At 41.3% G+C, this 15,335-nt stretch overlaps 1 protein-coding gene across 3 annotated transcripts in view; it reads left to right on the top strand.

Moving 5' to 3' along the window:
- LOC136877694 (uncharacterized) overlaps positions 1-15,335 on the top strand; it is a 101,655-nt gene that overhangs the window by 10,486 nt on the left and 75,834 nt on the right. For all 3 annotated transcript variants that reach the window (XM_068228492.1, XM_068228493.1, XM_068228491.1), the window contains exon 2: positions 7,563-7,660. In XM_068228492.1, the coding sequence (XP_068084593.1) occupies positions 7,631-7,660 (30 nt within the window). In that variant the 5' untranslated portion in view covers positions 7,563-7,630. The remainder of the gene's footprint in view (positions 1-7,562; positions 7,661-15,335) is intronic.

Below are 15,335 nucleotides of genomic sequence, written 5' to 3'. Positions count from 1 at the left end.
GTAATAAATAAGATAATACTTAATCTGAATAAGGAGGTAGAAATATGATGCAGTGGCGGAGAATTCATATAAACCAAATACAGGGAACACTTACAGGCCTAAAACTGACAACTAAGACAGGATGTGGAAGCTGCGGGAAGCCCTTATCGAGGTACATGGGAACGTATGACGTTATGGGGGAGAAAAGACTTGCAAGAAACACCCTCTAGCTCAACTATATTAAAAATGACAAAGTTTTACATAATACAGTTCCACGACACGGAAACAAGACATACTTAAGTAACTTAACATAAAAGTTGATTTAACAATGAAGGTGATACTACATTAAAGGTATAGTTTAAAGCGAAAGTATTTAATGGATGAAAGAATAGAAAGCACTGCAATTGGAACCTAGGGTAAACTCGGACTCATCAAATTAAACTTTTAAGATGACATTAAGCGAAGAAATAATGAAACACCAAAGGAATTAAACTAAATGAAACGAAACCGGAAAACATTGAGAATAATATTGCAAAAACACTGAAATAACACTTACTTCGGAAAAGCAGGAGTTCCCGAGGGCAGCAGCCCTCGAGCGCGAACGCTCGCTTCGGCAGTCGGATGGAAAAGACGCCGAGCTCACGCATCATTTTTCGAAGCCGGCCACAAGGCCGGAAATGGCCCGATTACAATTAGCCAATAAGATCAAACTTACCCTAGATTCCTGGACCTTTTTGCCAATAGGAAATCTCGTTACCATATATGGTAATTTTAACATCGTTAGCAATTGCACAAGTTCTGGAACATTACGATTACAACACCCAGAATTTCATCATAGGAAACCACACTTGCAGTACAGGTACAGGATGCTCCAAAATAAATCCTTTTACAAATTTTACATCAGATTACATAAAAACTACATTTAAAAAAATCACTTCAAAACACTTTTGCATGTTGAAATGTTCATACAGTTCAATGTTTCTTGATGTTTCCATAATTTTAAAAAATTTACAAACATATTTCAGTTACACAAAATTCCAGTAGAGTCCAGAGTTGCAAAAAAATTAAATCCTTCAGACAAATAAAAAAATTAAAATTTACATTTCCAAACACACAGTAGTTTCAGTTCTCCGTCCCACCAACCGGTGACAGATTGCATGGTTGCTAGGTAACACTGCTTGGCCATCCAACCGTCCGTCGCAGCCTGCCTGATTGCTAGGTAACATTGTCTAGCCATCCATCCATAATTTACATCACAGCCTGTACAGTTGCTAGGTAAAATTGTCTGGCCATCCATCCACAACTTACATCACAGCCTGCACGATTACTAGGTGACATTATCTGGCCATCCATCCACACCTTACATCACAGCCTGCACAGTTGCTAGGTAATATTGTCTGGCCATCCATCCACACCTTACATCACAGCCTGCACAGTTACTAGGTAATACTGTCTGGCCATCCATCTACAACTTACATCACAGCCTGCACGGTTGCTAGGTAATATTGTCTGGCCATCCATCCACACCTTGCATCACAGCCTGCACGGCTGCTAGGTAATATTGTCTGGCCATCCATCCACAACTTACATCACAGCCTGCACGGTTGCTATGTAATATTGTCTAGCCATTCTTCCACACCTTACATCATTTTTTTTTTCTATTTTGTTTTACGTCGCACCGACACAGATATGTCTTATGGCGACGATGGGAGAGGAAAGGCCTAGGAAGTGGAAGGAAGCGGCCGTGGCCTTAATTAGGGTACAGCCCCGGCATTTGCCTGGTGTGAAAATGGGAAACCACGGAAAACCATCTTCAGGGCTGCCGACAGTGGGGCTCGAACCCACTATCTCCCGAGTACTGGATACTGGCCGCACTTAAGCGACTGCAGCTATCGAGCTCGGTACACCTTACATCAAAGCCTGCACAGTTGCTAGGGTTACATTTCTGTCAAGCTAACTTCCGTAACACATATTTTCAGATGATCCCCAGCCATAAGACATTTATGTCGTTACAAATATCTATATATATATAAAATAAGAGTTTTGTCTGTACATTGCTCAGAATTTGAAAAGAATGGTATTTCTGTGCCAGTCATGTCCACAGTAACAAAGAAATGCATTTTTACTTTTCCATAATTTCTGTCTGTCTGTCTGTCTGTATGTATGTACACTGACTGACAGAGCAAATGCAACACCAAGAAGGAGTGGTCAGAACTTTATGCCAATTGCAGGGTAGACTGACGTCACTGAGGTATGCTCATGATGTGAAATGCGCCGCTGTGCTGCGCACGTAGCGAACGATAAATGGGACATGGCGTTGGCGAATGGCCCACTTCGTACCGTGATTTCTCAGCCGACAGTCATTGTAGAACGTGTTGTCGTGTGCCACAGGACATGTGTATAGCTAAGAATGCCAGGCCACCGTCAACGGAGGCATAGACGGCTTTATGAGGGGTATGGTGATCGGGCTGAGAAGGGCAGGTTGGTCGCTTCGTCAAATCGCAGCCGATACCCATAGGGATGTGTCCACGGTGCAGCGCCTGTGGCAAAGATGGTTGGCGCAGGGACATGTGGCACGTGCGAGGGGTCCAGGCGCAGCCTGAGTGACGTCAGCACGCGAGGATCGGCGCATCCGCCGCCAAGCGGTGGCAGCCCCGCGCGCCACGTCAACCGCCATTCTTCAGCATGTGCAAGACACCCTGGCTGTTCCAATATCGACCAGAACAATTTCCCGTCGATTGGTTGAAGGAGGCCTGCACTCCCGGCGTCCGCTCAGAAGACTACCATTGACTCCACAGCATAGACGTGCACGCCTGGCATGGTGCCGGGCTAGAGCGACTTGGATGAGGGAATGGCGGAACGTCGTGTTCTCCGATGAGTCACGCTTCTGTTCTGTCAGTGATAGTCACCACAGACGAGTGTGGCGTCGGCGTGGAGAAAGGTCAAATCCGGCAGTAACTGTGGAGCGCCCTACCGCTAGACAACGCGGCATCATGGTTTGGGGCGCTATGGCGTATGATTCCACGTCACCTCTAGTGCATATTCAAGGCACGTTAAATGCCTACCGCTACGTGCAGCATGTGCTGCGGCCGGTGGCACTCCCGTACCTTCAGGGGCTGCCCAATGCTCTGTTTCAGCAGGATAATGCCCGCCCACACACTGCTCGCATCTCCCAACAGGCTCTACGAGGTGTACAGATGCTTCCGTGGCCAGCGTACTCTCCGGATCTCTCACCAATCGAACACGTGTGGGATCTCATTGGACGCCGTTTGCAAACTCTGCCCCAGCCTCGTACGGACGACCAACTGTGGCAAATGGTTGACAGAGAATGGAGAACCATCCCTCAGGACACCATCCGCACTCTTATTGACTCTGTACCTCGACGTGTTTCTGCGTGCATCGCCGCTCGCGGTGGTCCTACATCCTACTGAGTCGATGCCGTGCGCATTGTGTAACCTGCATATCAGTTTGAAATAAACATCAATTATTCGTCCGTGCCGTCTCTGTTTTTTCCCCAACTTTCATCCCTTTCGAACCACTCCTTCTTGGTGTTGCATTTGCTCTGTCAGTCAGTGTATGTAGGTATGTATGTACACGCATCACGAGAAAACGGCTGAAGAGAATTTAATGAAAATCGGTATGTAAAGTTGGGGGATGAGCTACTACAATCTAGGCTATAAATCATTTTATTCATGCCAAGTAAAATGGTAGTTTAGGAGAAAGCCTAAAATTTTATTCACAAATATTTATATTATTAGTGATCCTATCTATAAATACTATTATATAGAATTAAATTTCTGCTTGTTTATGTCTCATACGTTTTTACCATGCCAGCTATGATAACAGAGATTTTCATGAATTTGTATTTTTGTTACTAAGTCCATATCAGTGCCGAGTCACGAGAAAATGGGTAAATAGAATTTAATGAAAATCGGTATGTAAAGTTGGAGAATAAGAAGCTACAGTCTATGCTATAAATAAATTCATAACATCCCTAATATCACAGAGTCAAAAGGAAACTAAATATGAAGGCCTACAATATAAAAAGCTCATAAAATTTATCAACAATAACATTACATTGATCATTGTTTGTTGTGATGTGCTTTGTGTCTTCTGTTACCACTCATCTCCGATAGATAGGATTACTGCTGCGTATCGAGTTTTTTTAAAAATTGCCTTACGTCGCACCGACATAGATAGATCTTAATGGCGACGATGTGATTGGAAAGGGCTAGGAGTGTGAAGGAAGTGGCCTTGGCCTTAATTAAGGTACAGCCTGGTGTGAAAGTGGGAAACCATGGAATACCATCTTCAGGGCTGTCGACAGTGTGGTTCGAAGCCACTATCTCCTGGATGCAAGCTCACAGCTGCGTGCCCCTAACCACACGGCCAACTCGCCCGGTCGTACCGAGTGTGACAGCCTGCCTGGATATCGGCGGGAAGTACAGTAGCTGGGGAGTTAGATAACTTTCTTCTTTAGCATGCCATTCCTCTGATTCACCAATTTTCTGATACTACTGGTACATAACACACTGCTTCATCATAGCATTCAAGCTATTCAATCCCTATTCTGAGGCACTGATTGGAATGAACAGTGTGCACATTTAACCGAATAATGGCAGAGGAGTGTCCACAGCTGTCTGCAGCCTGGTCATTCCAGCTCTGGAACTTTGGACTGTTAGATTGGCACCGTAGTACTGTATTGTAATCTATAATCTTCATTTCCGTATTGACGAATTGCACAATTAAAAATAGGAGAGGATTTCCACCAATCAATACTTATTTATTGCATATATTAAACTACAGGACCAGTTTCGACCTCATATACAAGGTCATCTTCAGCTGAACCATACATACATATTTATATAATAAAGCTTTGATTAAGATTGTGTTGTTAAAGGAATGCTGTATGATGATGATGTACATTTAGTCACATACAAATGGGGCACGTCTTAGCGTGAACTGGCATATATGTCATTCTGTACAATATTGCAACTGTATGTCTAAAATATTATGTTGAAGGTCTTAAAATTAGTGTATAACATATGTCTTTACTTAAACTAACTTATAAATACAATATATAAAAACACTTCATGCATATGAACATTCGTTCTTGCTTGTTGGTCATGTCACGGTCATGTCATAGTCATGTCATTGACCAACAAGCAAGAACGAATGTTCATTTGCATGAAGTGTTTTTATATATTGTATTTATCTTGTACATATATATATATATATATATATATATATATATATATGTTAGTTTAAGTAAAGACATATTTTATACACTAATTTTAAGACCTTCAACATAATATTTTGGACATACAGTTGCAATATTGTACAGAATGACATATATGCCAGTTCACGCTAAGACGTGCCCCATTTGTATGTGACTAAATGTACATCATCATCATATAGCATTCCTTTAACAACACAATCTTAATCAAAGCTTCATTATATAAATATGTATGTATGGTTCAGCTGAAGATGACCTTGTATATGAGGTCGAAACTGGTCCTGTAGTTTAATATATGCAATAAATAAGTATTGATTGGTGGAAATCCTCTCCTATTTTTAACCGTAGTACTGTTCGTTAAAAGTGAGAAAATGTGCGGATTTTCATTTGATCGAGTATTTTATACGAAAACATTGCTTTTAATCGCTGATTTCCTACTGACTTCTTTGTAATAATAATAACCTATGTTGACTTCAATTATGAAAACCACCAAGTCGGTTTTTCTGAGAATCCCATAGTGAAGCACGGGTACATCAGCTAGTATTTGCTAAAGGTAAACAACTCCATCTGGAGAAAACTGTAAAACACACATTATTGTTGTTGTTGTTATTTAAATCTTGCAGCATGAATGAAATAGTAATCAAATAGAAAACTATCAAGAAATACTTCAAGTCACTGCTGCCCATAACCTTCAAACATGCATCTGAAAAGAAATGGCTTAGCTGCATGATGTAGCAAAAATGCTACATTAATATTTCATGAAATTTTTGTAACAAATATTGTAGACTGTACATTATTAGACATTTATGCTAAAAGATAAGTATATTGTGGACAGGGCAGTATTTTTGTGAAACTTCAATCATCAGCAAAACACCTAGAATTTTATTTCAATGCTGCTCGTACATATACAGCTGCCATGACACATGTCCAACTGCCTCATGCAAAGGTAACATAGGATTTAGATGGAAAAAATTATTGCCCCTATCCCCCTGTAGCATCATTTCTGGAAGTATAGATGTCAAAGATATTATGAACATTGTTAAATTTGCCATCTTTTAGTGTGTTACCGAACTACAAGAAGAATATTACGTTGCAAAAACACTACACAGTACAGTGTAGGGTTAAATCTGCAGTGCAGACAACCACTGAGTAACCAATATCAAATATACTCTATATACATAATGAAGCACATGGGCAAAGGATGCACTGGTTCATGTAATTCCCTCCAAGGTACCTACATCATTTTCTAAAACCATGTTCCAGATATGTTACACAGTGCATTTAAGGATGTACTACTAGGTAACCATTCTCTCTCACAGTAATAAGGGGAAAAAAATGGAACAGCTTCAACAGCCCCGAGCATTGTCAAAAGGGAAGAATCACAAAAATCATGAAAAGGAAGATTTCCTAGACCTTGCAAATATAACACCGTTGGGGTCAGAAGAGAGGAGATTTGATAGGATGAAACCAAGGAGACTGGTACAAGGAATGCCAGTTCCAGTTAGAGCCCTGTGGTCATCAACTCATGCTCCTAAGTTAACAGCTCTTAGGGGTTATCCTTTAAGTCATCTCTTATGACAGGCAGGGGATATGGTGCTCCCACCCACAGAGGAGAGTCACCACATTGTAGAAATACAAATATGATCGCTCTAAATGATTTACTACAACAGAATAGTACGGTTTTGATTTAGAAGGAATGCAGTTTCATGATTGGTGCAGTAACTAATTTATTATTTGCTTCTCATAGTGCAAGATAAAATTCTGCTTTTATTATTTTGTCTATGACCATTTTATGAAACGTAATTTCAGTCATAGCATCTTCTTATTCAGAGGATCATGCTTTTTGCTCTACCCTAATGTAAACTTTCCACTGTTCTTCTGTGGACAAGGTTTTGCCATCAGCAGCTCAATAATGTACATGAAAGCTGAACATTGTGTGATGCTTCCAATGATATCAACAACATTGCACTTGCCTAATCTCAAAGTGGAACAGCTCCTCATTAGATGAAAGGGTTTATTTGATAAGAGTGGATTAAATAAATTACGGAAGATACTAAAGAACTTTGCTGTGAAGGGCTAGACAGACAAAAGAGAGAGAATGAAGGACTTTATAATTATGTTTCTTTGTTTCGTATTATGTAAGGCTCACACAAAAGAAACAAGTTTTTGAAAACCAATTTGCAATAGTACAGCTAGTGTTCAGAAGCACATTTCTTACAGCTCACTGTCCACTGTTGGTAGTATTTTAGTCTATGTGCTACAAGAGGTATTACTAGCTTGAACTTAGGTAGCACATGACGACAGAAATATACCTTGCACTTATTTTGTATTTCTGTTTTGCATACAGGGATAGGAATCAATTTTGGAGGACCGACTACTAAGGAAACACTCGTAGGACCAGTGAAAGCCATACCTATGTCACCGAGAACAAAGAAGACTGCAAAGGTGGGACATAGTACCATACCTAATTAATTAGAATTATCAAAGATTTTTCAAAAGTATTCACATGTGAGAGAACAATACATTTCTCGAAAGATATTGTACATCTTAACATATTTAGGTTCCTTCCTCAATCATGTATCAAAGGCAAAGCACGGTTATCTCTGTACAGGCCAAGGAGGTCCTTGGAGCGGTGGAAGGTAAAGGCTTCTACTATATGTAACCTCGGTACTTGGTGAGGTAGAGTGCTTAGCTATACACCTAGCTGCCATTAGCCCCAGGAATTAACCTGGTACTCCTTTTCTTTTTAGGCTGAGTGAACCTCAGGGCCATGTGCACCTCCAGAAGTGGAAATCTTGTTTCGTAAATTTTTCGACTTTCTGAATAATCAAACGCACATTCTTCCAGGTGAAACAAGCACGCCTTTACCATCTTGGTCAGGCAGCCCTCCCTCCATCACATAATGAACCCAAATTTACTCATCTGGTAGTAGGAAACATTTTGGTCGAGAGAGGTAACAGGAAACTGTTGAGACATGTAACAGCCCTCCCAAGTGAATCTTTTGTAGGAGATCACAGAGTTGTGATATCTAAGTTAAAAAGATGGGAAAGATAGAGAAGATAACTGAGATTAGGCAGATAAAGCTAAGGGTGAGTAAATTGCAGGAGAAGGAAATAAATGAAGAGTTCCAGGCACACATTAAAACAAGTATACCTAAGGAAGACATCGGAAGGGTCGAAGAAGAATGAGCGTACTTTAACACAGTCATGGTGGAGTCCGCAGAAAAGACTTGTGGAAGAGTATCAGGAAGGAAGAAAGATCGAGAAATGCCCTAGTAGAATGACAGGGTAAAAGATATCGTTAAACAGAAAAAACAAGCTTGGAAAAAATGGCTGAGAAACAGAACAACAGAATGCAAAACAGAATACAGGCACTGCAAGAAGAAGTGCTCCAAGGTAGTTCAAGAAGAGAAAAAGAAATGCTGGCAAAATTTCACTGAATCTCCGCAAGAAGATACAACCGGAAGCAAAAAGATTTTTTTTTTTTTTTTTTTTGCTAGTTGCTTTACGTCGCACCGACACAGATAGGTCTTATGGCGACGATGGGACAGGAAAGGGCTAGGAGTGGGAAGGAATCGGCCGTGGCCTTAATTAAGGTACAGCCCCAGCATTTGCCTGGTGTGAAAATGGGAAACCACGGAAAACCATTTTCAGGGCTGCCGACAGTGGGGTTCGAACCTACTATCTCCCGAATACTGGATACTGGCCGCACTTAAGCGACTGCAGCTGTCGAGCTCGGTAAAAAAAGGTCTTATTCCAGTGAGTAAAAAAGAAGAAAAATCCAGTTGAAGGTGCTAACTTCATTAAAAATGAACAGAAGGAAGTGATGACACAGAAGCAGGATATATTGCAGAGGTAGGGAAAAAGCTTTGAACAGCTTTACAACATGCAAAATACCTCGGTACAAGGAGAAATCAAAGAACCAGATTTAGTGCAGATGGAAGATAAAGAAAATGAGGTGTCCATGGCAGAGATTGAGTGGGCCACTAAAAGAATGAAACGAAGCAAAGCAGCTGGAATTGATGAGGTTACCATAGAAATGATAATAGCAGTAGGAGCAGTTGGTCTACAGTGGTTGTATAGACTCTTCAGAGTGATATGGAGAGAAAAGACTGTTCCAAAAGAGTGGACAAAAGGGGTCGTTATACCAATTTTCAAGAAAGGAGACAGGAAGCAATGTGAAAATTAAAGACGAGTGACAATGATACCTCATACAGCTAAGATCCTTGAAAGAATCTTGGATAAACGAATAAGAGACAGAGTAGAGGGAAAATAGGCAGAACACCAGTATGGATCTAAAAGAGACAGGTCCGCATTTGACTCAATATTTACATTGTATCAAATGGTGGAAAGGTATTGGAAATATGGAAAGGACATGATAGTAACGTTTCTAGATATTGAAAAGGCATATGACAGTGTCCCAAGAAATTTGGTATGAAAAACATTGACAAAGGCACAGATTGGGAATGAAACAATGCAGATGGTAATAGCAATATATCTAAATTGCAAAAGTTGTGTTAGAACCAAAGTGGGTCAAACTGAGTCGTTCAGAGTTGAGACAGGCTTAAGACAGGGAAGTGTATTGTCTCCCATACTCTTCATTATCATCATGGATATAATTCTATATAATATCAAGGAGAAGATGATGGGCGAGCAAGTAAAGTCTATGCTCTTTGCTGATGACATTGTAGTTTGGGGAGATAATGAAGAGGAAGTACAGACACAAGTTGATTTATAGAATAACGAGATAAGAAATTTTGGAATGAAGATTAGTGCTGTGAAAAGCAAGACTTTGATCATGATGAGAGGTAACAGAAAATCCATGGGAGTGATAAAAGTAGGAAATGAATCTCTTTATTTGGGCAGCATGATGTCATAAGATGGAAATTTGGATGGAGAAACTGATTTAAGAATACAGCAGTCTGCAAGTTTCTACCAGTGTGTGAGAGACATTGTATGGAGCAAAGATGTGCCAATGAAGTGCAAGAAGGTTTTATACTCGTCCTATTATAAATCAGACCTATGCTTCAGCAGCCTGGACGTTGACTAAGCGGAACAAGCAGCTCAAATGAGGTTCTTGAGGAGCATAGGAAAGACAAGACAAGATAGAATACGACATGAGGAAATAAGGAGAAGTGTGGGAGTGTGTAAACTTCAAGAAGAGATTGTTATAGCAAAGCTAAAATGGTTTGGACACATGATGAGAATGCCAGGAGAGAGAATATGAAAGAGACCATTCATGGAGACTGCCATGGCCTAGAGGACAGCTTAGAATGAGATGGAGGAGCTCTGTTGTGGACTGTATTGCAAATAGAGGAGTCAATAGCAATAAAGTACTAGAAGAGAAGTGGTGGAAAGATCGAGTAAGGTAGAGGGTTTTGGTACACTACCCTACCCAGAGAGAATCTGGAAAAGGGAATGGATGAAGAAGAAGAAGTAGAAGCAGGAAACTACAAATGATCAAAATCCTCTTGTTTCATCTTCATCATCATCATCATCATTACAGTAACAAGGGGAGTGTGTATGCGAGGATCTTCAAAAGGCAGATGTATTCAGTCAGCAGTATGTAAAGATTGTTGGTTACAAGGATAATGTCCAGATAAAAGAGGTGACTAATACTAAAGAAATATTAAAATTTACCTATGACAACAATGACATTTACAGTAAGATACAGAAGTTCAAAACTATAAAAGCAGCTGGAATTGATAAGGTCTCGAGGGATATACTAAAGGCAATGGGTTGGGATGTTGTACCATATCTGAAGTACTTATTTGATTACTGTTTGCATGAAGGAGCTATACCAAATGAATGGAGAGTTGCTATAGTAACCCCTGTGTATAAAGGAAAGGGTGATAGATATAAAGTTGAAAATTACAGGCCAGTCAGTTTGATGTGCATTGCGTGTAAGCTTTGGGAAAGCATTCTTTCTGATTATATAAGATATGTTTGTGAAATTAGTAACTGGTTTGATAGAAGGCAGTTTGGGTTTAGGAGAAGTTATTCCACTGAAGCTCAACTTGTAGGATTCCAGCAAGATATAGCAGATGGATTCAGGAGGTCAATTGGACTGTATCACAATTGACCTATCTAAGGCATTTGATAAGGTAGATCATGGGAGACTACTGGCAAAAATGAGTGCAATTGGACTTGACAAAAGAGTGACTGAATGGGTGGCTATGTTTTTAGAAAATAGAACTCAGAAAATTAGAGTAGGCGAAGCTTTATCTGTCCCTGTAATAATTAAGAGGGGAATTCCTCAAGGCAGTATTATTGGACCTTTATGTTTTCTTATATATATCAATGATATGTGTAAAGAAGTGGAATCAGAGATAAGGCTTTTTGCAGATGATGTTATTCTAAACAGAGTAATAAATAAGCTACAAGATTATGAGCAACTGCAAAATGACCTCGATAATGTTGTGAGATGTACAGTAGGCAATGGTATGATCATAAACGGGGTTAAAAGTCAGGTTGTGAGTTTCACAAATAGGAAAAGTCCTCTCAGTTTTAATTACTGCATTGATGGGGTGAAAGTTCCCTTTGGGGATCATTGTAAATACCTAGGCCTTAATATAAGGAAAGATCTTCATTTGGGTAATCACATAAATATGATTGTAAATAAAGGGTACAGATCTCTGCACATGGTTATGAGGGTATTTAGGGGATGGAAGGATGCAATCCAACGCAGTATTATAGAAAGAAACCTGGACTGGGTCACAGTGTTGGAGGAGGAGTGGTGGAAGGACCGAAGAAAGTGGAGAGGAACCATATTTGCCCCTATCTGGCTACAGCTGAACAAAGGGAAATGATGATGGTGATGATGATGATGAGTAAGGATGTAAAGGAGAGAGCATATAAGTTTCTGGTAACACCCCAACTAGAGTATGGTTCCAATGTATAGGACCCTTATCAGGATTACTTGATTCAAGAACTGGAAAAAATCTAAAAAGCAGCTCGATTTGTTCTGGATGATTTCCGACAAAAGAGTAGTATTACAAAAATGTTGCAAAGTTTGGGCTGGGAAGGCTTGGGAGAAAGGAGACGAGCTGCTCGAATAAGTGGTATGTTCCGAGCTGACAGTGGAGAGGTGGCGTGGGAGGACATCAGTAGACGAATAACTTTGAGTGGTGTCTTTAAAAGTAGGAAACAGTGGCGTATGCTGGGATCAAGACTTGGGCTACCACTAGACTTAGGTTACCCCTTTTCGATGGTTGGTTTAGTGAATGTGAAGCCTTCAGCATTTTGAGCTGCAGCCAATAGCCAACGGAAAAGCCTGTTGTGTTGTGAAAGCAGCTTCACGAGCTACTGCCCTGGCCACTGCTACTGTCAATACTCGACACCTGATCAGTGGAGATGGAAATCTAAAGTTTAGCAAATTAAAGTCCAGTTTTGTGGCTAAGTGGACAGAATGCTTGCCTTTGGACCGATGGCCCCAGTTCAATTTTCAGAATCAAACCCCTCACAATATTAATTCCCTTGGCTTGGGGACTGGGTGTTTATGATGTCTTCACCATTCACTTTATCCTAAGCCTAAACAGATGCCATGCACATTATGAGTCTATTATTATTATTATTATTATTATTTCATTAAATAAACATGTTGAATTTTACAGCGGTTGTACTCATTGTTCATTGGTTAATTAGCTTTCTTGGGAGATCAGTGGTGGTGTCCGACCCATGATCACAGGTTCGATTCCAACCAACAAAAGAGAACACTAAACCTGAAAAAATGCATTTCATTTTAGCAGATCTACCTTTAAAAACAAAACATATTACTCCTGTAACAGGAGCACTGCAGTTTCTTCCTACAATGATGTAGAAGTAAACGGGAGTGAAATACCAGCACTCTGTTATCTATATACACTTAAGAAAATGGAAATTGCAACACCATGAAGGCATTGGTCGTTTGTGTTGATTTTCAAGATATGGAACTATTCCATGTAGGTATGTAAACGATCAAAGTTTCAGACCCATTGGATTGTTGCTACAGGTCTCCCCACGTGATTGGTCGCGGAGGAATCAACTCCAGTATATGGACTCTGGTGTAGCGTAGTTGACTTGCAGTCTGTGCAGTGAAGTGTTCCCCGTCAAAAATGCCTCGACGACAGAGAAGAGCACGCTATCAACAACTGTCACCGTTTGAGAGGGCTCGGATAATTGGGCTGTGTGAGGCTGGATTATCACTAAGGACTGTCGCTGCACATGTTGGCTGACAGGCATCTACGGTACAACGTGTATGGCAGCAGTGGTCAAATGAAGGTAGCCATACTCGTAAACCAGGCACAGGCCCAGCGCGACAGACAACTGTGAGAGAGGATTGCCGCATCATTCGGATGGCCTGGATGGAACCCCATGCAACAGCAGCGCAAATTCGAGCAGCTGTGGCACCCCACGTTACACAACAAACAGTTGGTAATCGCCTGTGTGCAGCTGGCTTATGAGCCTGTGTACCTGCAGAAGGTGTTCCATTGACCCCACAGCAGCGATGTGTAAGGCTGGCCTGGTGTCAGGAAAGATCGATGTGGGTCGATGAATGGCATAGGGTTGTCTTTAGTGATGAATCACGCTTCTGTCTTGCCCACAGTGATCGCCGGAATCATGTGTGCCGACGTACCGGGGAGAGGGGCCGCCCAGATCTTATTGTCGAGAGGCACACAGGGCCAACACCAAGCATTATGGTCTGGGGAGCTATTGGCTTTAATGAGAAATCACAATTAGTGCTTGTTGAGGGCACTATGACTACTCGACAGTGCGTTGATAGGGTATTCAATCCAGTGGTTGTCCCTATTATGGCGAACATTGCTAATGGGATGTTTCAGCAGGACAACGCCCGGGTTCACACTGCACGCATCTCCAGAGAAGCTCTCTACGACATCACAACCTTAGAATGGCCCACCAGATCGGACCTCAGTCCTATTGAGCATGTGTGGGACATGATGGGTCGACAACTGGCTAACCGTCCTCAGCCACCCACAACTCTGCAACAACTGACCCATGCAGTGCAGCAAGCATGGGCCACAATTCCTCAGGAAGCGATCCAGGGCCTTATTGACTCCATGCCTCGACGAATTCATCAATGTATTGCAGCTCGTGGTGGGCACATCCTGTATTGATTGTTGTCCAAACTTGCGGTCAGAGGGACCTGAAAGTGTAATCATTGCATCATAACCAAACACTCATCCTGCATGTTCAATTGCAGCAATGTAGCACCACTTCTTCTGGGTGTTGCAATTTCCATTTTCTTCAGTGTAATTCCGCCAGACATATGGAGGTGAGGAGGTATATACGATGAGTAATGCATGGTTGACAGTTAGCAGTGGCTATCTGGCAGAACGAAGCCTAGCACAGCTATCACCCTGGTCCTAACACCAATCAGACATAAGTTACATCAGCAAGCCGCTTGAAGTGGGTCGAGGGGAGAGGGACGAGAGTCTGGGCTGCGATATCAGTCTCCGATGCTTAGCTCTCAGAAATATGTGCGATGTTTATTCTCATCGCTTTTAACTTTTGTAAATGGAACAAGCCAAGGATAAAGCTGAGACAGATCAAGGAAAGTAACAATATTGCTCTAGCCCACACTAGAAGACATATGCCCAGTTTCTGGAATGGTGAGATATCTATCCGATAGCTATTGCTTTGTTACAGCTGTCGACTCGATAAATCTTCACTGGGTTGCACAGCTTAATAGCTGCTAACTTATCGAACTGTCAACTATTGGCCCATTGATCAAGTTTCATTAATACACACTAGATGCCACCCCTCGTACTGCTTTGCTTTTATGCATTAGATTTGTTCTGTAGATTACCAGGCGCATGCGCACAAGTAATGCATTGCATTTGAGCTTTCTGTGCAGCTCCCATTATCTCCTCTGTGCCATGTAGCGAGAAATTTGTATTCGACTAGTTCTTCCAGATGTGGGTGACAGTTTCGTAGTGTTTAAGGACTGTCAGAAGAATTTGACATTGTTTGAGGATTTCTAATGAAAAATGCACAACAGTAGCACGTGCCACGCGTGATCCTGTTTGCACTGCGCCTTATAAGTATACCGTACCGGTGCCTCTTTCCTGTTATTCCAAAATATGGACATTGTTTGACCACAGTATAACTATATATATTGGGTA

This window comes from Anabrus simplex, chromosome 7 (genome assembly GCF_040414725.1).
Source record: "Anabrus simplex isolate iqAnaSimp1 chromosome 7, ASM4041472v1, whole genome shotgun sequence".
NCBI classification, from domain to species: domain Eukaryota; kingdom Metazoa; phylum Arthropoda; class Insecta; order Orthoptera; family Tettigoniidae; genus Anabrus; species Anabrus simplex.
The sequence above is the reverse complement of the archived record's forward strand: the minus strand, read 5'-3'. Positions and strand labels throughout refer to the sequence as shown.